Here is a 24,941-nt window from a genome sequence, read left to right as displayed (position 1 = left end):
ATTCCTACAATTGTTATTTAACATGCAAGAACACTATTATTGTGAAAGGGAGAAATATTCTGGCGAATAATTTATTATTTTATACTAAATAAACTAACTATGAGGCGTTATAGATTAAAATAGAGAATAGAATGTTTATTTGTATTTTAGATTCACAGCTATTACAAAGGAGATTATTGATATCCACTAAATATATCGTACATATGTATAAACGTTCATACATACAACCAATACACGCATATACACATTGCGATATATTAACTTATTTTATAACACCACAACGTATTATGAAATAATAGTATTTTATAGATAAATATTATATACAATTGAAGAGTGCTTGTAGAAAACACATTATTAATAATTATTTAGGAAGATAAATTGCACTTTAATTCCATATCACGGTATTCTTATTGCTATGTAGAACATTTCGCAATGAAAAATCAGAATCTTTCAATTTTTGTATTTACAGTGTTTTCTGCGAACACTCTCCAATTACTTTAAACATAAGAAAGAAAGTTTCGTATTTGCAAAATACATAGAAAATTTCAATATTTCATATATATAATTGTTTTTAAAATTCGCATAAAAGCCACTTTTAACAGAAAAGCGGTCATTCCAATATTTACAGGAAAATATGTATTTACTTCAGTAGATAGATCCACTAAAAAGGAAACCATAATCTCTATAACGCGATGGACGAGACACGTTAGAACGCGATTAGAAACTTGACGTGTATACGACGAGCGAGCTAGTTAAAAATCTAATCGATAAACACCCGGTGACCTAACTTTCGCGCACTGAATAATTAACAGCGTTACAGATACCAGTGTCTTTGATTAAAAAAATCTAAGTCAGCCATGTATAGCACTGTGAACAACGCAGTCAAAGTAAAGGACACTTGGCGACACGATTTATCGTCAAACAAAAAGTTATAATTATAAAGTTATAATCACGCGAATAATATTTCTGTAGAATATCTGGTCGTAATACCTTCGAACTCTAACGTTTGTTAAAGACCAACGCAAAGTTTATGACAAAATTCCGTTTATTTCAGAAAAAACGAACGAAGATTTCATTTAAACGCGAATCTGAAACTCTTTTAATTTCTATAGAATTAATTGAAGAAATATTTCGATATTTTATTGGAAAAGTATTAGATTCTAACAATATCTATATAACACTTGATAAGGAAATTAGTTTTATAACTTAAACAAACGACTCTAAGCTAATCTATCACAAAGAATAAAGTTTAAAATGATAAAAGAAGACGTAGGATTGCTTCTAAAAGATCGAATATGAAACTGTGCTTAAATGCTTCAATTCTAAAGATTTCTAAGAGACAACGACTGTAAAGGCGAAAATAATTAACAAAAATCTTTGGTCTAATCTGCGTTACGTATCTAACACGTGTCTTGCGCCATCGTGAGACTATTAAACAACTCGTGTATGTTTAGGCTCGAAACGTGTGCGTGATTATGTTGCAAGACTGAAATGGAGCAGCCCACGTGACCTTCTAGTCTGCTTCGATGTCATTCATTTCTACTTAGCGACCTAATTTCTCATTCAGCCGCAACGCAGGAAATTTCATCACAAAACCCGACCAAGATAAATAATAAAATCGTCGAATTTTCATTTAGCACACGATTTAATATCTCAAAAATACTCCACGCTATGAATAGAGTAACAAGTTCTTATATAGACATCTAAACAATGTAAACCTTCGAATCGGCTAGAGATGACGAGATTATGGCATTCGACATGTGGACTTCTGGAGTAATCAATATCGTGTCATATGGCGTAACACACTTAATTTGATATGCAATACGCATTAATTTTACGCTCCTAGGGTTCGGTATTCCAATCTAATACGAGTTACTTTACTAATTAAAAGAACCCATCCAAATAGTTAAAATTGATTTTGCTTAGATACTGAGATACTAAAAGATCTCTGTTCTTTTACTTCGCCTAACATTAACTTTAATATTGACATAAAAGTATGCATAACGACGTATAAAAAATATTGGTTAAATAAAGTTCTTGCGCTTCTTCCAAAGTTGAACACTATTGTACCTTTAAATACGATGGATCTAGATTTAAAACTATAATTAAATATCTTTGTAATTTTACATCTATGATATTTTAAAGGAAAATATCATTTTACCATTGCCTGATATTTTGGAAGAAGAACATTATTGTAAAACTAAAACGTTTTGGATAATGTCTGTTATCCATGTTGGTCTAATTTCATACAAATAGCAATTCCAATTTCGAAAATGTAAGACATTCAATCAACGCATCCTCTTTCAAAATGTACATTATACGTGCAGGTGGTCTGTGCAAAAAGTCTTGCAACAATTTAAAGGCACTAGCTGCACATGTGCATTCAGTGACCACACGTGCATAGCTTCTTTCGACGTGGATGGCTGCGTTCAAAGCCACATAAGGAATGCACATAACATACTCGATCCACATGGTATGTAATTTAGCGGCTATTCGCTCGTCTAAGATACCATAAGTGCCGCTGTACGCGAAACATTGCAACTAAAATATAGTTCTGCGGCTGGTACCATTGTCAACGATTATCGATAACGTAACAAGTTCGTGAACGTGAACGTGAAAATAGGACAAACAATAAGGCACCTCCAACCTCGAGATAGATGCAATTTTGATTCAATATCTTCCATCTTTACATTTTATCGTTGCTATATACTGCATCTTATAACTAAAAGACCATTTGAAAATTTTCGATTTTTCATCCAAAGTAATTTCAAAAATATTCCTTTCCAAAGTAGAAATAATATTTTCATCTTGTATTTGTGAGATCTGATTTCTTAAAAATTCTTAAATTTAATACGTAACTACGTGCTTCGTAGAAGTTTCTCGCTTAGCATTCCATTATTAAGAAAAAATATGTATGACAAAGAAACAGAGAAAGCAAGAGAGCTAACTATACTAATGTAATATACAAACATTTATTTATTCATAATCATCTGCAAGAAGTTAAAATGCAACATATATGTATCTGCATATATACATGTATATAATATTTTAGATTTTCACATTACTATCAATTAAACATTCAAATGTTCACATTGTCTCATCTATTTCAGCTAGTGAAATACGTTTCGTGCAATCTTGCAATTAAAAGGAGAAAATAACGAATATTTTTCAGCACGTTGTGGCACCTCTAAAACCTCAATCGCTTAAGAATATTCGATAAAACATTCTTATTTTCTCAGTCTTTTCTTTTCAAAATGCACATAAAAAGACACTATATAAAAACATTCCATGTACAGAAATATAGATTCTATGTATCCTCATTACAGATAAATGATTACGAATATACAATTACGTCTGAGAAGTTCGGAACTATTGTAGTTACGTAGAACGATAACTACGAGAGTGTAATCATCGTCTCGAACATCTGCTGTAAGAAACTTAACGTAGATGGAATGGTTGAACCTGCAGATTCCTCCGAATAGCACTTCAATTTCCCTCATTTAGTTTCTCTAATTACAAAACGGTTAAAGATAAAATTCACATTTAACACCTATCCACGCGTGTAGATACTGCTCAGAACAGTTACGAAGTTTGCCTGCTCAGATAACCTTATCACTAACCAAGACTTCGAATATAACTTAACCAACGATCAAAGAGTTTAGTAAACCAGACAAATCATTATGTACATCTCCTATATTTACTGATGATCTTATCAAAGGAGCTACTTAATGAACACGTGTCGTGGATACGCTAGAACAGGAGATCTATATCAGTCTGATCTAAAATCAGTCCAAGGAGTCAAATCCCTCTCCCGTTTTAGTACAAATAGAAGAATCAAATTGCTGAACCATGATTCTAAATCGGATTGTTCTCATCCGCGAGTTGTCTGGTCTAACCGATCGAGCTGTCCACGTTTGGTCATTGTCCGTTCAGACTCTTCCTCTTTAGGTCTACTGTTTAAGATGGCTGCCATCGGCAGTACCATAAGACAAAGGTTATAGCTAACCATATATAAGAATATACCTAACCGATATGACAACTCCTAGAACCACATATTGATAAAGGCTTTGGTCATTCGATAATGTAAGATATTTCATCTGTAAATCTAACTGATCGATAATCCATATGGAAGAACTAGAGGTTAAAAACTTATAGGATCATGAGCGATGGTAGCCCTCTGATGGCCATCACGAGAACTATCATCACAGACACGAGGTAAATTACTCAGAAACATGATCGCCTAAGTATTACGAACAGTTTAAAAACAGAAAATAACGATGTAAGAACTTGTACAATACTATCCTTGCGACGTTAGTCCATGAGCAAGAACAACGTCAAGTGATTCTTGGAAAATCGAGGATCTGTGCTTATTACTTCTCCCTTTATTTGTTCACTATATGCAAAAACGCTACAGCTTATACAATACAAGTATGCGTATTAATAATAAAATCTAGAACAACATTTTAAAAATCGCTTTCCATTTTAGCGTTCAGAAAACAGCATTTCTGATAAATTAATGTGCAAAACCTGACCTCGTTTGTCGATCATATCCCTTCACTGTTGATCATACCCTTTATGTAACCGCACCGTTAGAGTATGTCAATCCTTCATTTGCATTAGAGTCCAACATTTAGGAATGCACTGTTTTCCACTAGTCAAGTGAACGCGTTCAGCCAGATTGCAATGAAAAGAATAGCTGTTGTTCCATAACAAAAAGAAAAATAAGACAGAAAAAAGGTAAGATATATTGTTGTAAATGTACCTCGTACAATAGAGGTCTCGCAGGGTATTTCATTCTTTTCTGAATAAACACATTCAAGTAGACACGTTCCAATTCGACAAATAAAGTTATACCTCAACGAACCAAAAAATTTCTTGAAATATTCAATAATCAGTAATAGATTCATCAAGAGTTCGAATCAATCAAGCTCAATTATCTTTTAGACACGTCGATCGCTTAATTTTCTACGAAGTCTGACCAGTTGATTCGACACGTGTCAATAAGTGCTATTTTTATTTTAGCGATGTCTTTTGAGTGATTAGCGCTCGCCGAAAAATAACTAACATTGCGATCAATACAGAAATAGACCTGAAAACTGTAACTCAGGGAATAACATTAAATGATGAAATATATAGACTCTCTCTCTCTCCCCTTCCCTCTCTCTCTCTCTCACTCTCTCCCTCTCTCTCGCGTAGTATCTTCATTCTTCTACAATAATATGTAGTGCTTTATTTACAAAGCTCGTGAAAGATCAGGCTATTGTGTCCTAATCCTGATTAGGGAACAAGTCATCTCCCGCGATAGCCAAAGAGAAACAAAACCAGCCAAAGTATATTTCAACCATCTACTCTAAAATAAAAGAACGTCAGGAGGTATTACGTGCCCTTTGAAGTCTTATGAACGTTATCATCAATGTATCAGACAATTAGTTGTGAATCGAGGATTTGGTAAAAAAATGTGTGTAAGGCAGCATTTAGTCAACTCGAAGAGTTTTTCCGCCCGTAGGACCAAGTACTTGTCACATTCGATTCTTCTTAACCACCTATATGTTTCGTTGGTATTTTTGCAAATTATTTCAGACATGGAAAAATACACGATTCTACTGGTTTGTACCCTCGTGGAACTTGAAGTAGTGAATCTTCATAGCCCTATTGTTGGGATACTTGATCTTGCATTGAGGACAAGTTGCGTCTACTGCACCCTCCACCACATATTTGGTCAAATCCATCTCTCTGTGGAAGTTCTTGCTGTTCTCAGCATTATAGATAGTGTTGTGTGTCGTCAGCAAGTGATCTGACATTGCTGTCTTGTTGAACACATGCCTATCGCATAAGGTGCAACTGTAGATAATGCTGTTGTGCGACAATTCATGGTTCTTTACGATTGTCGGCGTTGGGAATGTGAGCTTGCAACCGTCTACAGAACAAGCAAATTTGGGAGGAGCATTTTTATGTTTTATAGTAAAATGCTGGCGCAAATTCGACACACCAGAAAACTTTTTGTAGCAAATGTTGCAAAGGACTTTACCATCATTGCTGGGTAATGGTATACATTCTATATTATATGACTTGGCTAGATTCTGTAACAGATTCATGTGAGTCTTATTGTGCACCAATTGTTTGTGCTTGTACAATACGCTCATGTTTGCAAAGAATTTCCTACAGACGTGGCACATAACTGACTTCCTGCCTGCGCTCATGGCATCCATGGGGAGAGGTGCTCTTTTATCCTCCTCTTCTAATTTTATTTTCTTGGATCTTGGTTCTTCTTGAGATAGTCTTCTCGCGTTGTTGTATACATGTTCAGGTTGTTGATTAAATACATTAGCATGTAGGTTGAGCCTGTGACGATGAAGCGACCGAGTACTATTGAACACTTTGTGACAGAGGGTGCATACAAGTGGACTACTTGCTAAGTTCTTGCCAGCTGATTGTAGCTTTGCAGCAGCTACGACTGTGGATTTGTGAAGCTTTTTATGTCTTGACAATATCTTTTTGGAGCTGTATAGTTTTCCACAAATGTCACAAATGTGATCAGATTTCTTTACATCATCAAGAATGGGTTGAGCTTTGTGCCATTGCGTATGCATATCTAATGTCTCCTTATCAGGGAAAACATTTGTGCAAAGCTCACATTGAAACTCGTCACCTGAAAAGCTCTTCTCAGTTTTATTACGAGCACAGTGCACATCCCATAAGTGTGTCCTCAATTCTGTTACATCATTGAACTTGTCACTGCAAACTTGGCATTGGAAATTACCATTTGGCTTTGTTGGAGGTAAATTTGGGTAAGATTTTCGTGCTCTAGCTGGTCGGGTCATACTGGAATTGAAGGATTCCTCTTGTTTAGTCTGGGTCAATGGCTTTTGGACATCTTTCTTCATAAATCGTAAACTCAATCTAGAGTTTGCTCGATTGTGCCAGCTCCTGTGTATCTTTAGAGATGATTCTTCCATGAAAATCTTACCGCAAATGTCACATCCGTGACCACCTAATTCCTGAGCATGGGCAGTTTCAAAGTGAAGGTTTAGGTTAGCTCTGAAGAAGAAAGTCTTTCGACATTTAGAACACTGATGTATGGACTTCGCAATCTTTGGGTGATCAGTTGCTAAATGTCGGTCATGCGACTCTTTACTCTTGAACGTTCGCCGACAGTGGGCGCAGATGATGTTGCCTCTGATAACATTGTGAATATTTCTGATATGCCTCTTAAGATTAGCGCTATTCGAGAATACCTTGCCGCAAAGGTCGCACTCGTTCTTTTTATCGCCAGGATCCGAGGTGGCGCTGACATTTACTGAATTTGAGTCCTGTGAATCTTCTTGTACTGCACCATACTCCACACAGGAGATGTTTGCATTTCTTTCATTCGGATCTTCTATACCATGATCTTTCATGTGAATTTCCAAAGCACCTGCGCTGCTGAACATACTACGACAGATGACACAAGAATAAATTTTCACTTTCAGATGAAGATTTCTGTGTTCCATTAGTTCAGCTCTAGTGGTGAATTCCAAATTACAGAGGGCACAGCTATACTGATTACTGTCTGATAGTTTACCAGCATTCACTTCAGCTTCAAACGTATCCCAATCCTTGATGGGCTTTGAAATGTTCTGCGTAGCCTTTACTATATCGTTTTTCAATTCAGAAGTTCCTTCCTTGTTAAGATCATTAGAGTGCTCTTTGTGATGCTCTAAATAATCACTAGGAGATTTGAATTTGCTGCCGCATTCAGAACATATGAAATCACTCTTTTTATGGTCCAATGTTAGATGAGAATGAAACTTTTTGAACACCAAATATGTCATGCCACAATGGACACATCTATAGGATGTTCTGGCGTCGGATGATAAACGTTGACACAAGTCTCTATGCTTCAGCATGTTTGGCTTGTACCTGTAAATCATACCACACAGATCGCATACATGATTGTGCGCAGGATCACCATTTTTGTAAGGGCTGGGTATGTTCAGAGTACGATTTCCTTTAAACGATTTTTTCAGTGACTCCTGTCTCAAAGATGGCAGAGGAATTACTGGTTTTAATTTAGGAGGAGATCGTGTTGGAGATACCAGTTCCTCGTACTGTTTGTCTGAATGTTTTGATAGATGAGTAAGCAACTGCTTTCTGTCTGGCAGAGAACGTAGGCACATGTTACATGTGAAGCATTTCTGCAAGCCTTGTTTCGGTATAACGAGAGCAATCTTCATTGCACACTCGAACGATGCTCTACAATGTACTTTATACATCGATCGATCCGGAAACTCCGTCAAACACGCAATACACGTATGCGGTCTTAGATCGGGCATGTGCTGACGAATGTGGAAAAGAGTACTTCTACGATCGCTAAAACTTTGTTCACAAGAGTAACATGAATATGTCTTCAATTGACTTATAATATTTTGCTGCACTTGTGTCAATGGAGCATCCTTCTCCATGCTCATTAATTCATCTTCCAAATCTTCAACAAGTTCTTCCTCATCTTCCAATTCCAAGTGATTAACACTACCATTCTGTTTGTCACTGTGAAATCTTTCCATATGCTTTGCATAAGAATATTTAGAATGCAAATTAATTTGACAATGTACACATTTCTGTTTAAAAACACGTGCACCCCTAAAATGGGTGTGTGGGCCTCTTCTGACTTTTTTCTTATTTGCTGATGTGGATGCGTTGGATTTCTGAGTGGAATCAGCTTCCATAATCCTATCCTCTGAGCTTGAAAGGGGATTCAAAACAAGTTCACTACCAGTAACAGATTCAATTTCTATAGTACAATCTGTGTCATAATCATCTTGTGGTTCAGATTTTATACAAATATCCATATCTTTCGTTAAAGCTGGTTGATCTCTCTCTAAAGCTACTTCATCATCAGGTAATTGCTGATCTTGATCATTATTTTCTAAAGGATTATTTTCCTCAAGATTAGTGGCTTCCTACAAAATAAACCAATTTTAATGTAGCTTTATTTTTTTACAGTTTGTTTCGATGCATATTATACTTACCAAATCTGAATCATTTGTAGATTCAGAAATAACCTCGACATTGTCCTCACAAAAGTCCAAATCAACAGGTTCATTCTTAATAGTTACAACCTATGACACATGACAATAATACATTGATTACAAGTCCATATATTATATTATATTCACAAAATTACTAGAACATGTATATTTACCACTGGATTTGGTTGCATGTGTTGTTCCAACCACCGATGCAACTTGTCTTGTGAACGCAAACATGTTTCCTTGTAATTATGCCACTCATTCACATTTTTAATACATTGTGCACATATTTTCGTTGATAATCTATCCGTTATTAAAATCTAAAAAGTACATAAACCCAATAAAAATATAAGCATGCACCAAGCTTTGAACAAAAGTTAGGTTTCTCTAAAGATAATATTACTATAGAAACACGTTTCATTTGATATTTGCCTATCTAATCTTTACCAATAAGAATAAACACCAATGAAATACCCATAATCACCATTGCCAATGCTCCCATCTCAAACATGATCCGTATAGACCTAACCTCAATGTACTCGTTTCAACGCAGTAACGAAACGCGAAGCGTATAAGAGTACGCGAAGAGAAATAAACATTCAGGAAGATGACGGACACAAAAGTATTAAATAACAGTATTTTACGCACGCACCTGAATCGATAGACAAGCTTGTATCTTGCTGGCTAAGGACTCCGGAGAGTCTCCCGTTTCGAACACCGACAATTTTGGCTCATCGGTACACAGGCAGAGTCTACACACATCTTCCATATTCTGCAACTCCACCACCTCGTCCATCGTGGACGTAGATGTTCGTGGCTCTTCTTCACTGAATATCAGGCAGGTGTTCTGCCTGCCAATAATGCGCGCTCCTCAGAAGCAGGTTAGGGACGCAGCGTTTTGTTTGTACGTCGACATTTGAAACTGAGCCCGAGCGGTCCATTTCGATGCGTTCCTGGCGTTCAAAGGAAAAATAGACAACGAGCACGCGCTAGGTAAAAGCACGCTGCTTTTTAACGCGATATTTATTTATCGGCCGAATATTACCACGTTTTGCGTGACAATGTATAGTGACAAATATGTGGAATATATATTCAGCGATAAAAACCAAATATTTTGATCTGGATTATGAATGTATGATGTCAAATAGTTTCAAAAGTTTTTACAAAAATGATGACGTTACTAAAATAGGAAAACAGAGGTAGTAGTGGTAAGTTACAAAGCAATGGTTATATAGTTGGTCGAGTGGTCGTTTATTTTATATATATTATTTGTTAATATACATTTGACATGTAACTGTTTGTCGTTTGTACACGCTGATAAGATACATTGTACATATACTACAGGTAACGTACACGGTTACATCTCGTTTCATTTACCTTTATCATTCACAACGAATCACTCGGTAACCGCGAATTAACGAAATCAAATATTTTAACATTTTTTTTTTTTTTCAATTTCGAAGTATCAGTAGCAAATTATCATCATGCGGTTATAAAAGTAATACAGTATATAAAATCCAAAAATTCACAATACAAATTGGGCTGATCGAAAATATCCTATCGCATATAGGATTATTACATACAAAAGGTTAGAAATCAGATATGGTCACGTAACTAATGCAACCGTTATCACAAACTACACGATTATACACACACGAGCTTTATTTAATTGCAAAACGAATCGATACAGGATAAAGTTTGAAAACAAAATACAATTATGCAAAACTTTCTAAAGAGTTTCATCAATCTAAATGATTATAAAGATTAAAAGACTTATGAATATGTTTCTACATACACATGTAGCATCGATCGAAAAGCTTCAATCACTCGTACCTGAAAACTATGAGAATACGCTTTTGAACAAAATATTATTGAGCGTTCTTTTCTAAAACGTGTTGTATATATGGCAGCTATGGTATATTTTCGAAAAGCTCTTCTACACGGCGGCCACTCTAAAACCGCAAATCTACTTGGTACATGGTGAGCTTCCACGTGAACATCTCGTTAATTTATCGATACCACGTTTTGAATACAATTTCATTTTAAATATTTTTTTCTTTTTCTTCCCCCTCCTTTTATTAATAGCGTAACGATCATATACAGTGCACAAATTAGAACCATCAAGAGATTCCCTAAATCTATGTATCTCGCGGACCTTTGTCCCGAATCAGCTATTCACATTAATGTACAGTATAGGATTAACCATCGATAAATAAATTTCTATACACGTATCATTAACAAGAGTTTCCTATTCGGTCTCTTTGAAAAATATCAGCTTTCTATCCATCTACATTTTTTTCGTTTATGCCTCGATAAAGGTACTCTTCTGGTGGAACAGAAACGTTGTTTCGACATTTTTTGAAATCTCTTTTCAGTAAAAATAAAAAATTATATTTTCGATCTCATTAGTGCGTTTTCTTTCGATTTCTTTCAATTTTGTTCGATCTCGTTTGAGAGTCAATTCGTTCGAACAACAAGCTCTCGTGAACGAATTGTGCAATGTTACGAAAATTCGTCTCGTCTTATGAATGACATCTGCAACGAGGTAACGTTTCAATGATTATCTGTTATGAATCATAAAGGACGAATCGTTGAACGCCCACGATAGTTTCGCGCCATTCTTATGGCCAACCAGTTCCGGTCCATGTTCCACCATTCGTCTGAATCTATCGCAGGGAAGTGTGTGCGCAGGATTACTGCGCAATTCAGGTAGTCAGGCAATTGGAATTGAAGCAGGAATTCCGTTGTGACTGCTGGCGGACGTAGTCTTGTACGTTGAATTTCGTGTCGTCCGGGTCGTTGCTTTTCCTCGCCTTCAAGTCTCTGAAATCAAATAGAATTTCGCTTTTTATCTTATCAGGTCTTCTCCAGCCGCTTAAGTCTGATGAAAACTTTGTTGCGATCACTTGACTTTGTTGCGATTTCGCAACGTTCATGCTTCCAATGCAATGGTAGGATTAAACACTCATGAGGATTGCATGTAGAGACGGGATGAATTTCAATATATTCCCACGAATCTAAATCAATTCCAATAAGTTTCACTTTATGGGATTTATCTAGTATTTATAAGAAATGATGATCTTTTGATATTTGCAAAGTATATTGTAGCGTTACTTGGATCATTGTGAAAGCCTAGTCTACACTGGCAGATGATTGTCCACAGTCAATTCGTATACATTTTCCAGGGAAAAATCCGCAGAAAAATATATGTAGATTGTAGACTACCGTCTACAATTATCTGTCAGTGTAGACTAGGCTTTACTGAGCTCGGAACCGGGATATTACAATAGAGTTTTACTAAAGTGTTTGAACTCATGTTATATAGGTTCGAATGTACTTCAAAATATGTTTTTCGCTCTCTCTTCTCGATATACTCATGTGTTGAAGTGGTCATCACTTCTAAGAAAACTCTACATTTGGTCTTTTTAGTATGGACCCACCATAAACATAAACTTTTGGTTTATTGGCCTTGTAAGTGTTATTGGTTTATGGATGGTCCTTGGAACAATCCTTAAGACTATTAAGGGTATGCAATAAGGATGAGTAGACATTTAGATGCAATCTTGCCCTCGATGCATGACCTGATCTCTGTGACATTGGCTTCGAAGAATTCAGTTATAGGGTTAGCACTGCTAGCGTGCGGATCTGGACCAGCTCAAACTGTATTTATACTTGTAACTTCACTTCTCTATTAAATATATATTTTTCTACCTTACAATTTATCCTTACAATTAATTAGGTCCGAATTTATTTGCAATATCGTGTTATGATTGCATCACTAAAAACGTTCGTTTGCATTATGGCTTGGTATTTGTACAGTACTGCCTTAAAATTTAATCTGTTTAAGATTAACAGATGATAGGTTGGTGATGATTAACCCCTTAACCTACAACTACGGGCATAGTACGATGATCGGGCCAAAAGTAAATATTACGGGCATAGTCTGTAGTACGATGATCAGGCCAAACGCAAATATTACGGACATAGTCCGTAGTACGATGATCGGGTCAAATGTAAATATTACGGGCATAGATGATCGTTTTCGGCCCAAAATTCTCGTAGGTTAAGGGGTTAATAGAAATACCTAGCAACAGCCAAGAAGGCCAATTCGACGTTCAGGCCAGTTTTAGCTGAGGTTTCCATAAAGGGAACTTTGTACTCTTGCGCCAATCGTTCTCCGTCTTCCCTCTTCACTACTCGTTCCGTTCCACAGTCAGACTTGTTGCCTAAAATTATTTATTTTAATTTATTAGATTTGGTGAAGTGAACATAATGTTTAATAAGTGGAAATGTTTGTTTAACGTGAGCTAGCCTGATGGAGTGGAATTAATAAGTTGACATTGTCTAGTTTAGATTTATGTTTACATCTCGTTAAAAGTAAATCTGCACGCAATCAAACATATCATTTGCTGCAAAGTTGATGTCCTGATCTGACTATAAAATCTATCATGTTCTACTTATCTTATTTTAGAAAAATAAGCTGGTAATCGGTGCTTTCTCATAAATCACTTCTTGGAGCTGTCGTTTCAATTAGAAGTTTCAGTTGAGATCCATAGTTAGAATACATGTTCCTTATAGAAGTATAGAGCTAGTTTTATTCCCTTGTGATAAAGTTCATGAAAAGCTACCAAATAGATCATTGAAACGTTATTTAACTCTTTTGTATTAAAATTTATGTACTTATTAATAATAACTGCAACATTTTGGTTCTCTATATAAGAGTTACTTGTACTTGAGTACTTGGAAAGTATTTCAGCTACTACTACTGATAGTACTAAAAGTACTATATTCCTACTAATCAGTAGGAAGCAAAAAGTGTTAAAACAAATATAGAGATAGGTACCTGCTTGCCTACACCAAGATTACGGCAAATAATTAAGTAGCCATAAATCTCCTTACTTAATACTAAAACATTCTCGACTACTATTCAATATAAGTGGTCTTTAGACGAATATTCCATTCATAAAAATTGAATAACTATTTACAATTTTGAAAAGGAACAATTGAAATTTATTAAAAATTGTTCTAAATATTTGACATTCTTCCATTCAATGTTTTACGACTTATAATATTCATATTCAGATATTGATCATCTGTCAAGACACAATTAATCAATCATCCAATCAAGTTAACGAACAGTTCTTGATTTTAATAATTCTCTCAATCAACATTCTGCTCTTCCTAGAACGTCTTCCTCGACTTTCTACGAAAGTAAGAAACCTCTCGAAACTATGCAAAAACCAGCTAACGTATCGATCATCTTGACAACTTTCTCGCAAACGAGACGACAAAGAAAGCAATCGCGGCTCTTTTCCTTTTCTCTGTTTTCCTTCTTTAGTCTCCTTAGACGAATGCAAACAAAGACTAGAGATAAGAGATATGTTCATTTCAATTTTTGTTGATTTTCTTTCTTTTTTTATGTTATACTTTTGTTAAAAGGATAGTTATAATAACTAAAACATAGTAAATATGGTATAGCAAAACATAGTAAACAGTTGAAAAGAAGAATAATTCGTTATATTTAAAAATATGCACTCTTTATCAAGTCAGGTTTAATGATTTATAAGATCAGGTTTAATGACGATAAAATTTGTCCATCCTTTCTTTTCAATTTTAAAGCAAATATAATAACTTAGTGGGATCATATGTGGATGTGGATATAAAAAACAAACAAGCAAGGTTGTTGTTGTTAAACAAGCTTGTTGGATAGTATGATGAAAACATGCTTGCTTACAGAGGGTTAATAAGACAAGATTATTTGACAGTACATTAAATTTTAAAGTTGTTTCGCTATAAAAAAAACGAAGGACTTGATTTATGAAGTTTTGTACTGTGATCTTCAAATAATAATCGAAACTCACCCAACAGCATGATGACCACGTCCTCGTTCGCGTGTTCCCGGATTTCGCTCAGCCAGGCTCTGATGTTGTCGTAACTCGTCTTGTTCGTCACGTCGTACAGCAATAAAAGAGCTGAAACCAATAATGATCGTTGTGCAACCGGCCGTGATCCAAGTAATTGATAGACACACGCGGAAACAAAAGTTTCCACGTGACGCTGTCCATGTTATTACGTGTCCGTAAAATGCTACAGCTCGTTTGTTCTCCCCTTTTTCATTGGCCAGAAAAATTTACACGCGTCTGTTTCGTCGTTCTTTTATAAACATCGCGTTGTGTCAAACGACGTTTTCACGGCCTGGCAAATTGAGATGCGAGAAAATGAAGTGTGTTTTTATGCGCAAGAAAATGAAGTGCGCCTTTGTACTCGAGTCTCTCTGGGAATATTATTCGGTTGGAAGTTTCTGAAACGGTTGCTTTGTTATATGCGATATACGTGCTTTGTTCAATATGATTTTTTCAGAAAAATATCCTTTCGAACGTGCACCTCTTCTTCTTGTGTCTTGGCATTTTAAATATTTATTAAGATAATTTTACTAAAGAATTACAATTTTGCTACAGCACTTGTTTATTTGTACGCTCCTTCAAAAACTTTTCAAACAAAATTATACATTTCGAGATGCTACCGTAAAAACTAAATATGATTCGAGCGTATCCAATTAATCGAATACTAAAACTAGCCAATACGCTTACGGATAAGATTAATTTCTTTTTTGTAGCTCTGCTAATTGTTTCAAGGAATCTTTATACGGAGCTATACGCACTGTTTAGATTATGTTTTAACCGCGGGTTTTTGTAATTCCATTTAAATTTAATTTTATAATTTTATGTAGCCATTGCTGTTCTTCTTCTTGCCCTTTTTATTTTTGTTTATTTCTTTCCTTATATATAATTGTATGTATATATCGGGTTTATACTCGTTTTGCTAACCAGTAGATAAATCAATAAATAAATAACTCTCATTCGTGCTCGTCCTACTTTGAATTTTCATCAATTATTTACGCAAGAACTGAAAGTGTTTTTCCATTCGAAAGCTTGTTTTCTCACCAGTATACCACGATGGGTTAAAGCTCACAGAAGGAAAGCTCCGTTCTAGTAATATCTGACGATGGAGACACTATTGTCGAAGTGTCTCCGAGGCGTAATTGTTACCCACGCCTTTGAAACGTCCAACCATTGTCGCGTCTCTGCTGAAAGAGGGTTTCTCCGTGCAAACAATGGTCGACCCCCGACGGCGGACAACGCGTTTCCTCCTCCGCTCCTTTACCCTCGAATTCGCTTAAATAGCTTCCCAAAATTAACGCTCTCCTTGAATTTTGAAACGTTTCATGGCTTGTTTTAACACCGCTATACCCGCTAAACCGTTATTGCTCGAAAACGCGTTCATCGAACTTCGTTTTACTTGACCGATAGTGAAATAGTTTGCTGTTAAAATGTTATAGGTGCTTACAGAATAATCTGTATTTTTTGTTTGAGTGTTTTTTTTTTTTTTATCATTTTTAGATCATAAAAGTTTTACTAAAAATAAGAGGCGTCATAAAGGACTTGTGAACAGGATGATAGAGTAGCAAGCAGAGTTATAAGTACTTGTTAAATTGAAACAGAACGCTTTACAGAGAAATCAGAGGCGGACTTTCATCTCGTATTTTCCAGTAAAGAAACCATATTTCTACATACTTGGAATGCAGTTATATGTAATGTCACATTGTATAACGCAATTTACATAATATCCAGTCAGTTCAGAGTTCTCGGCGTTTTGGCCTTCTACTTAGCCGGTTACGTGAAAAACTTCATCAGCATTTCGATTATCTGGGACACGATCTTTTTCTCAGCGGTCGTTGGTTTAGCACAAACCTGGCAATTGGCGACAATTCATCGAGAGAAATAAGTCAGCTATTTTTTTTTTTTTTTTTTTTTTAGAGTGAGAAAATTAATGTAAATTTACTAGAAACGTTATACTAATAAATATTCATGATATCATTACAAACTTATTCTAGAATTAACTCTAACAAAACTACTCTGTTAGTAAACTAATACAGGAATATAATTAAATTTGATTGGTAGTATTTGATTAAAATCATTCTCATAGTATACGTAGTTAAAATTGAAGTTTCAATAGAGACACCAGCCAAGCATTATTATTGTAATGAAATCATAAACACAGCAGAGAAACTGCTAATTTATGCCTTGCGATGAATTGTCAGTTATTGTCCTTTATTCTTGTCTCAAACAAGTCTGTCCAACTAGTACCTAATTATGCTATCGCCTTGTGTCATGATTACTGGATGCGATGCTGTTTGTAAATGGAAGACTGATTGCACGCTGGTAACGAAAACTTCTCTATCATGAATTATTTGAAACGTGTCCTTTAACATATGTAATTGTGTCACAAACATTTTTTTAGCTGTCTTTTTTTTTAGCTGTAATTAGAAGCTATATACAGACGAAGAAAATACATATTAATGGACTGCGCACGTTTATGCATTTATGAGAAATTTAAAGGTGTATAAATGGAACATGTAGAACGTGTATAAAGCGTAAAAAGACGTAGAAATTATTAAAAGTAAAATATATGAACAGATCTTTACTTAATTTTCATTGTTTTAACTATGTTTCGGATGAAATTGCAAGAAAACTGCTCTTCCGCATACTAAATTTAACATTTCAAACATTTAGTCTAGATTTATGATATATATTACTTAAGATGATTCTAATTATAATTAGGGAATGTACGTAGTACATAAATTAGAGATTTTATATGTAACGAATAATATATGTTGAAATTAATTATACAAAATTTAAGATAAATCGACCAAGTAATTAAACCATCACACTTTAGTTCCTATTTCTTTAGAAATTTGTATAATATTACAATATTTTCTTTTTTATTATTTAATTTGTACTTGACAATTTGCCCAGCTGGATATTTGGTAAATTTTTCCAGCTACATATTAGAATATTCATATATTTGTCCTTGAAAGTTTCATTATCCAATGAGGTTCGCAGAACATTTTTACTTTTCTTACGATAAATAATCAACAACTTTATTAACTTCGTGTGCAAATCTGCGATAAGGGTATAATTACCATGAGCGTCTCTGTAATAAGCATGCGTCACGCTTCGAAATCTTTCTTGTCCGGCCGTGTCCCATATTTGAAGCTTGATAGACGTATCGTCGACGACAACTACTTTATTCTGAAACAGAGAAAGCATTTATATATTCCGTTTGATAAATGATTCTCTCACCTACATTAACATAGTAACAGTCACTTGGTTTTTCTTAGTAAATTGTTTCTTCGTATTTTAAAATGAATTCATTTTTGTTTGTGCCACTTCTAGGAAGAATTTAGAATATCTCACCCTAAAATCAATGCCCACGGTGGTTATATAGTTGCCAGACAGGAATCTGCCATCTCTAAATCGTGTTAGGAGGCAGGTTTTCCCGACACCACTGTCACCAAGTAGCATCACCTATGTTACGTGAAAATTTTCTGTGAAAATATCCTAGAAGGAAACTCTTTGCAAAATATTCGAAAGCTATTCTACGTCCACAGTATTTAAAAGTACAGGAGTTGTACTTTTAAAACCTAGAATTATATAAAAATCTATTTGAAAAAAAAAAAAAAAATAGGAGAGATCTATTATAAAAAAAAAAAAAAAAAAAAAAATCGGAAATAAAACTTCTTTGCAATACATTTAATTGAGTTTGCAGGTAATTCCACGATTTATACGTTTACCGCTGATATTCTGTAATAGAAAAGAAAACACAGAAGAACGAAATAGTTTACCTAATCCTCTCAATTAATTTTAAATATCATATTCATATTTATTTCTTTATGATAAACGGAAATATGGCAGAAGATAAAAAAAGAAGGTATTTTTAGCTTCCAATGAAACTTTTATTCTATTTAACGAAAACCAGTTAATCAGATCGAAGTGTATCACGCAACGAGTCCGTGTCCAAACGCATTCACATAGTTATCTTATTTTTAGAAAACTCAGTAAACGTAGAAATGTGTAATTAACTAGATTCCAGCGATATCATGGTCGACAGATTGAGATTGATCTACGATTGAACCAAACGCAAAGTATTCTGAACATACCGATGAACCGTCTAACAGAGATTAATAACCGCAAATCATCGTTCCCTATCAGCCGTAAATTACGCTGGAAAAATGTGTACTATTTGCGTTATGCCTCAATTAGCGTGTAAAAGGTCATGTGATAAGAAGTGGTAAAATTAGTAGTAGCCACGAACAAATATTAGAAATGGGGTTGGTTCGTCATGAATTTTAGAACATGGCTACTAGCCGCTGTTAAAGTAATCCTGAAATTAAGTTTCCTTTTAAAGAGAAACTAAAATTGCAAGCTTGAAATTAGGAGATTGCTCTTTCGGAAAATTACGCTGCTAAAAACATAATGATTGCGAAAGGTTCTATTCTGAATGTAAAAGTTAGAAGCACAACTCTGATTGGAAAAGTTCGTTTTTGCTGATCGAATTACTGTGGTTTTTAGTCTTTCCATAGTTTGTTGATGCGTTTGGAAACGGAGAAATTTGATTATTGCTTTATTATTGATCGAAAACTAATTGAAAGACCGTTTGTAAATTATCAAAATCTCCGAGTCTCGCTAATTCTCTATAGAAGTATATCAATTAAATAAGACAATTAAAGAGTCTCTTTGTAAGGTATTTCTTTACATCCCGATGCAATATTGGATTTATTATTTATTATTGCGTATATGTATTCTAGATTCTACGATTTCATAAGAGAGCAAATTTGCAATAGTATTTAAATGAAGATAACAATGCATCAATTAATTTTAGTTTTTCGGTCTTCTTAAGCAACATTTCATAATGTTAAATACTACTAACAAAATTCAATTTTGCGACACCAAAGACCGTGTTTTAACGTGTACGATAACTTTCTGTCCATGAAAGCTGTATATTTATAACATTGTAATAAATTATACATATATTGCATGTATCTGAAATTCCTCCCTCATAAGGCTGTGATTGCAGTGGACGTAAATTCACTTTGGCGAATTGGCCCTCTGACTAACTCTGACAATTGTTCGTAAACTAATTTACAACAGTCGAACATTTTCGCAGCATTCTTAAGGCACTCGGATGTTCGATTTTTGATTCGGCGAGCAATCGCCAAACGGCGAACGAATGTTCTCTTGTATTTTCATTTTACTAAATTTTACAAAAGCCAGCATTCGCTTGCTTGGTCTAAACACGCTAAAACGAACCTTCAAAATACGCATCCACTAAAATCATAGCCTAAGCCCTAAGGTCTAAAGACTAAACCGTCAACAGCTTAAAGCGCCCATGCCCAAGTTCGATCAGACCGCAAAAGGCAACCCTGTTCTATCGATTGTCTCTTTCTCGTAGAAGAACCGGTTCGCTATAGTATCAGGAGAGAGGGCAGGACCTTGAAAAGGAGCTCGCCGTGTTCGGGTGGGGCCTGTTGGCCGGTCGAGTCGATGCTGTCGCGCGAGGACTGCCGCCTAGTCGGACCCGTCGTCTCCTGGGGCCGGTTGAACGTAGAACCGCCAGCCTGAGAGGTGGAAGGAGTAGCTGGGGCCGGGCCCCTGGCTCCACCAGCGGACCCAGAGCTGGTCGACCAATCGGAGGCAACTGGCCCCGTTCCACGCGGACCGTGTCTGCTGGCACGTTTCGTCACGCTACGCAACTTCTCCTCCATGGTGTTTATGGGCCCCTGCTACTGGGAGCACCAATTTGCTCTTCTTCTTCTCGGCCACTCCTCGTCGCGCTCGTCGTCGTCGTGGTTGTCGTCGTCGTCGTCGACTCGCTCCTTCCTTCACTTCGCGCGGATCGTGGCCTATCTCCTGTCTTTCGTTATCGAGGTCAGTCAACTCGGGACCAGAGACGAAGAGGGACACAGGGGACGATGTTTCACCTTGCGTCTCTTCTGCCTTCCGCTTTGCCCGCTCGTTCGGCCGCCGCTGATCAACGAACGCTGAGTGAAAGTCCGCTCAGCGAGAAGAGCCGCGCGACCGATTGGATCGAGAGGCCGATCAGTGACGCGCTAGGCTTGCGAGAGCTGGCCGTACGCTGCGCGCGGTTCTTAAGAGACACCTGGATTAAAGGAACCTCATAAGTACTATTGATGAGGCTGCTTTTTCAGGGATGATTCAAGGTATTTGGAAATGGTTGAGTTTAGAAAGAACGTGTCTTATTGCACTCACTGTTTGCTTGGTCTAATGGATTGGCAGATGCTAATGCATAAAGTTTGTAGGGGTCGATCCATGTAATATTTCAAGTTATCTGTGAACATGGTTAGGTAGGCTGTGAGCACATGAAGAGTGGTAAGCGATAGAGCGGCAAAGCAGCACAAAATAGATACAACTTATAAATTTGAATAGAATAGACTGTACAGCAACTGCAATACTGTTAATACCAATGTTAATGCTTCATCGCTTTATCTCTATCGCTTACCTATGGCCTTAGAAGAACCTAGCGAATGTTGCTAAGTCTGCTTTTCCGGAGAAAGATTCAGGAAGAATGACTTTTAGACGTAGTTCAGTTCAAGAAGGATTACCTTCAGACATGGTGCAATTCAAGAAGTATAACTTTCAGACATGACTCAAGAAAGAAAGTTTGGAAAGTTTGGTTTAGTAAGGTTTAGTTCAGGTTTAATTTCAGGGATTCGTTCATTTAACATTTCTGGCTATGGATATAATTATAAATTAGGGGATGAATACTATTGCTGTGTCTGCTTTTTAAAGAAGATTTCGGAAGAATGACTTTTATATTGTACATAGTTCGAGAGGAGAAGTTTCAACGGTTTGATTTAATAGATTACTTGAAGCGAATACGAATAAAGTAGTTTATGATGATTCTTGTGTAATGTTTGGGATTGGGTATATCAATCCCATTGCTAACATTTGCTATACCTATATTGTCATATGTAATGAAGAGGCTTTACGTTTGAAGTTTCGAAACAGCACAGTACAACGTTGTACACACAGTAGAAGATGTCAGATTACATTGTAAACAGATATTCTGCATGGTTTGCTAATCAATATCCCATTGAAAGCTTGCAACCTAATAAATGTATCTACAATCGTACGAATTACCGGGATCTTGTAATCTGGCCAGAACTCGACAGAACAAGCAGCAATCAATCTATGTATACAGATAGCAGAATATTCGAAACACGCTTTTCGTCATGAATATCGAATAAACGGTTAATATTAGCAACAAGCATTTCACAGATGCAAAATCTACACTGCCATATGTATCGATACACCAGCTGGTTAAATTTACTAAAAAAACCAGTAAATTTTGCTTTATCTATACTAAATCGACTGTTTAAATATACATTGTATTATATTTTCCGATTTGTTTCAAACACTTCAGCAACATGATCATGATACTCGACTCTGGTATCAATATTAATAAAATTGCAAAATGTTTCATGTAACATGCATAATAATATATTCATTAAAGCTGTCTGTTAGTGTCTATCGTGTAACTTTTCAACGTTGAAGACGTGCCACGATTGAAGCAACGGGAAAATGAAGGTTGGCATCGCGTGTCGGAGGATCATTGTTCCTCGTTCGAGGCCGGATAATCGATAAACCCGGGAAAACGGGCTGGTTCCATCAACAACGCGTACATGGAACGACGGATGGGCATAATTCGCGGCAACTTGAAAGCTTCGTAATTGCTTGGCTTGTTACGCGATGGATTATATAACGGGTCGACACCTATGTTGATTTCAGTGCTCGCGCGTTACGCGTCCGCTTACATAAACAGCGGCCGGGTGTTTCAATTAATCCGCGAAACATCGATCCCCATCGTTATATCGTTCAAATTTAACGACCCCTCCTTAATATTTAGCAGAGTAAATTCCGACTATTGGGTGTTTTGTTTCGATGGCTAATTGGGCTACGGTTAGTTGCGCGGATAATCGACGCAAATATTGGCGCTGGGAAGAGACGAACGCGAATTAAATTAGATTTTGACAAATCTACTTGATACTTAGGTTGCTTGTCAGTCTTATTGCGTTCGTTATTTTAGTGAATTATTTTATTGGATTTTTCTAGTAATTAATCGTTGCCGAAGTGAATGGTAGGATGTTTTGGCTAATTTTGTATCCGTCATGTTGCTATCTTAACCCTTTGATCACAGTACTGTAGTTCCATATACTGTAATAAATCATTAATTAACTAAACATGTTTTTATAATATCATTAATTAACTAAAGAATAATACTTCTCAGAAATATTCAATAAAATTCGCGATGCATCGAAATAATTTAACGAACTCGCAGTCAAATTTCTCGTTTCCCATTCCCGTTAAAAATCGTAACTCGATCATTTTGACTAGCTTGATGGTGTCAATATCAAAAGTAGTTCCGTCTCGAATATCCACGATTTCGTCGAATTACCACAAGCTGGTTCCCTCCCTTGATATTTTTCGACGTGCGTTCATGAAACGACGCTGTTGAAACGCGTCCCTATTACGTCCCGTTTCGTTGGGCGTGGAAGATTGAAAGGGAAGTTGAAATTGTACCGCTTCGAACGCCGCTCTTTTTCTGTTTGATGTTCGGCTCGACTCAATCACGGTAGTTAGAGATTGATTACTGGTGGTGCTGAAGAAAAAAGAATTGCGAAAGGGAGGATGTTGCAGCTTTTCGTTGATTATTGTTCGTTATTGTTTTTCTACAGCCGCTTCAAGTTTCACTCTTTGTTCTTATGCTCAACTTTCCCAAGTTTTCCTTTCTATTAATCGATGAAAATAATTGCGACAGTAACAGGTTGAAGTTAATCTTGTTTTTAGTTCTTCAAATTGGAACTAATGCGAGTAAGCTAAATCTATCTCATAGTAAATAACAATCTTATATTTATTTGTTTGTCCTCGTTTATTGCACAAAATGCGATTAAGAAAGAAAACCATTCGATTGGAAATTTGAAATTAAATGGAGATCAATCGAATTAACGAGTTGGAAGTGGAGTCTGTCGGGGATTCCCGGGGCGATTTCGTTACAAAAACCGAATCCTGATGCAGATACGAGGCTGGCTGGTCCAGCCTACCGCTTTGGGCCCACCCACGCCGTACCTAGCGTCAAAAAAACCCTCGAGGTTACAACGGAACAGGCCCTGTTGCCGGCGGACTCTACCTGACTGGTGGCGCCCTTTCCTACACTTTACTTTATACGATCCGAAGAGTTCGAAGTAGCAGAAGCATTCCATTACACGAGCACCTAATCAAATAAAAATTTCAAGAATATTTTATGATTAAGCTACAATAGACAGGCTTATTATACATTGAGAAGAACAATTGCAAGATAATTTCATTTTGCCACTTCTAATAGAATTATTTCTGTTTAATACTATTCTTTCATTTCGATAGTTAAAATTAATAAAGATAGAAAATTGGCGCTAATACTTCGAATGACTAAATTTGTATCAAGGAAATGCAATGAGTCATTGAAATTGCCAAAAGCGTAAAATCCACCGTGAAATTTTGCCATTTTTATATCTTTTCCATATTCGAAGAATATTGTTAGTTTTTTTTTTTTTAATTATTATTATCGTAAGTTATCTTTCAATTGATTTTTCGACATATTCTTAGCATAGCTTTGAAGGTTTTCGGCAACTTGAATGTCGACAGCTTTTAAAAGGTCTTCTATTAGATCTTTAATAGTCCTTTTATATAGATTCCTTCTATTTTTAAATCTATCGATCCTTTCTTCGACATTTCCATTTACCAAGGTCTCCATTTCGTTGTTGCAATTCGCTAATTGCAAAATCTAGATACAACGGTATTCAATCAAGGCGCGCAATCGTAATCTCTTTAATGAAAATGTGTCCTGAATAACCGTTTCCAAGCACTAATCATTCATTAACACCTGCATTTCATCTGGATAATTCACTTTCTCTGATTAAAAGTCTTCGTTATCAGCGACCAACTGTTACCAATAATTAAGTTCTTATTACCGACAATTAGTATTTTCATTTTAATTGCACAGTGCCTTTAAATTTTTATGAAATTTTATATCTTC

At 36.0% G+C, this 24,941-nt stretch overlaps 2 protein-coding genes across 7 annotated transcripts in view; both read right to left on the bottom strand.

The window, feature by feature from the left end:
* Positions 1-110: 110 nt before the first annotated feature.
* LOC100649016 (zinc finger protein 62 homolog) lies at positions 111-9,949 on the bottom strand. The gene is made up of 4 exons (XM_003394524.4): positions 9,661-9,949; positions 9,182-9,328; positions 9,009-9,098; positions 111-8,939 (listed from the first exon to the last, which is right to left on the bottom strand). Exons 1-4 carry the CDS (start codon positions 9,802-9,804, stop codon positions 5,601-5,603), a joined length of 3,720 nt encoding a protein of 1,239 aa, XP_003394572.1. The 5' UTR covers positions 9,805-9,949; the 3' UTR covers positions 111-5,600.
* Positions 9,950-10,235: 286 nt separating this feature from the next.
* Positions 10,236-24,941, bottom strand: part of LOC100649131 (ras-related protein Rab-37) — a 172,705-nt gene continuing 157,999 nt past the window's right edge. For 2 of the 6 annotated variants that reach the window (XM_048404607.1, XM_048404606.1), the window contains exons 2-7: positions 20,341-21,008; positions 18,266-18,376; positions 17,992-18,100; positions 14,870-14,980; positions 13,093-13,234; positions 10,236-11,831 (exon numbers count right to left, since the gene is read on the bottom strand). In XM_048404607.1, coding sequence (XP_048260564.1) covers positions 11,714-11,831; positions 13,093-13,234; positions 14,870-14,980; positions 17,992-18,100; positions 18,266-18,376; positions 20,341-20,613 — 864 coding nt within the window. In that variant the 5' untranslated portion in view covers positions 20,614-21,008 and the 3' untranslated portion in view covers positions 10,236-11,713. Of the gene's footprint in view, positions 11,832-13,092; positions 13,235-14,869; positions 14,981-17,991; positions 18,101-18,265; positions 18,377-20,340; positions 21,009-21,118; positions 21,204-24,941 lie in introns of those variants that run through there. The other 4 variants (XM_003394526.4, XM_003394525.4, XM_048404608.1 and 1 more) reach the window with 3 other exon arrangements.

This window comes from Bombus terrestris, chromosome 3 (genome assembly GCF_910591885.1).
Source record: "Bombus terrestris chromosome 3, iyBomTerr1.2, whole genome shotgun sequence".
Classification (NCBI taxonomy): domain Eukaryota; kingdom Metazoa; phylum Arthropoda; class Insecta; order Hymenoptera; family Apidae; genus Bombus; species Bombus terrestris.
Note: the sequence above shows the minus strand (reverse complement) of the source record. Positions and strands in the feature narration are given on the sequence as shown.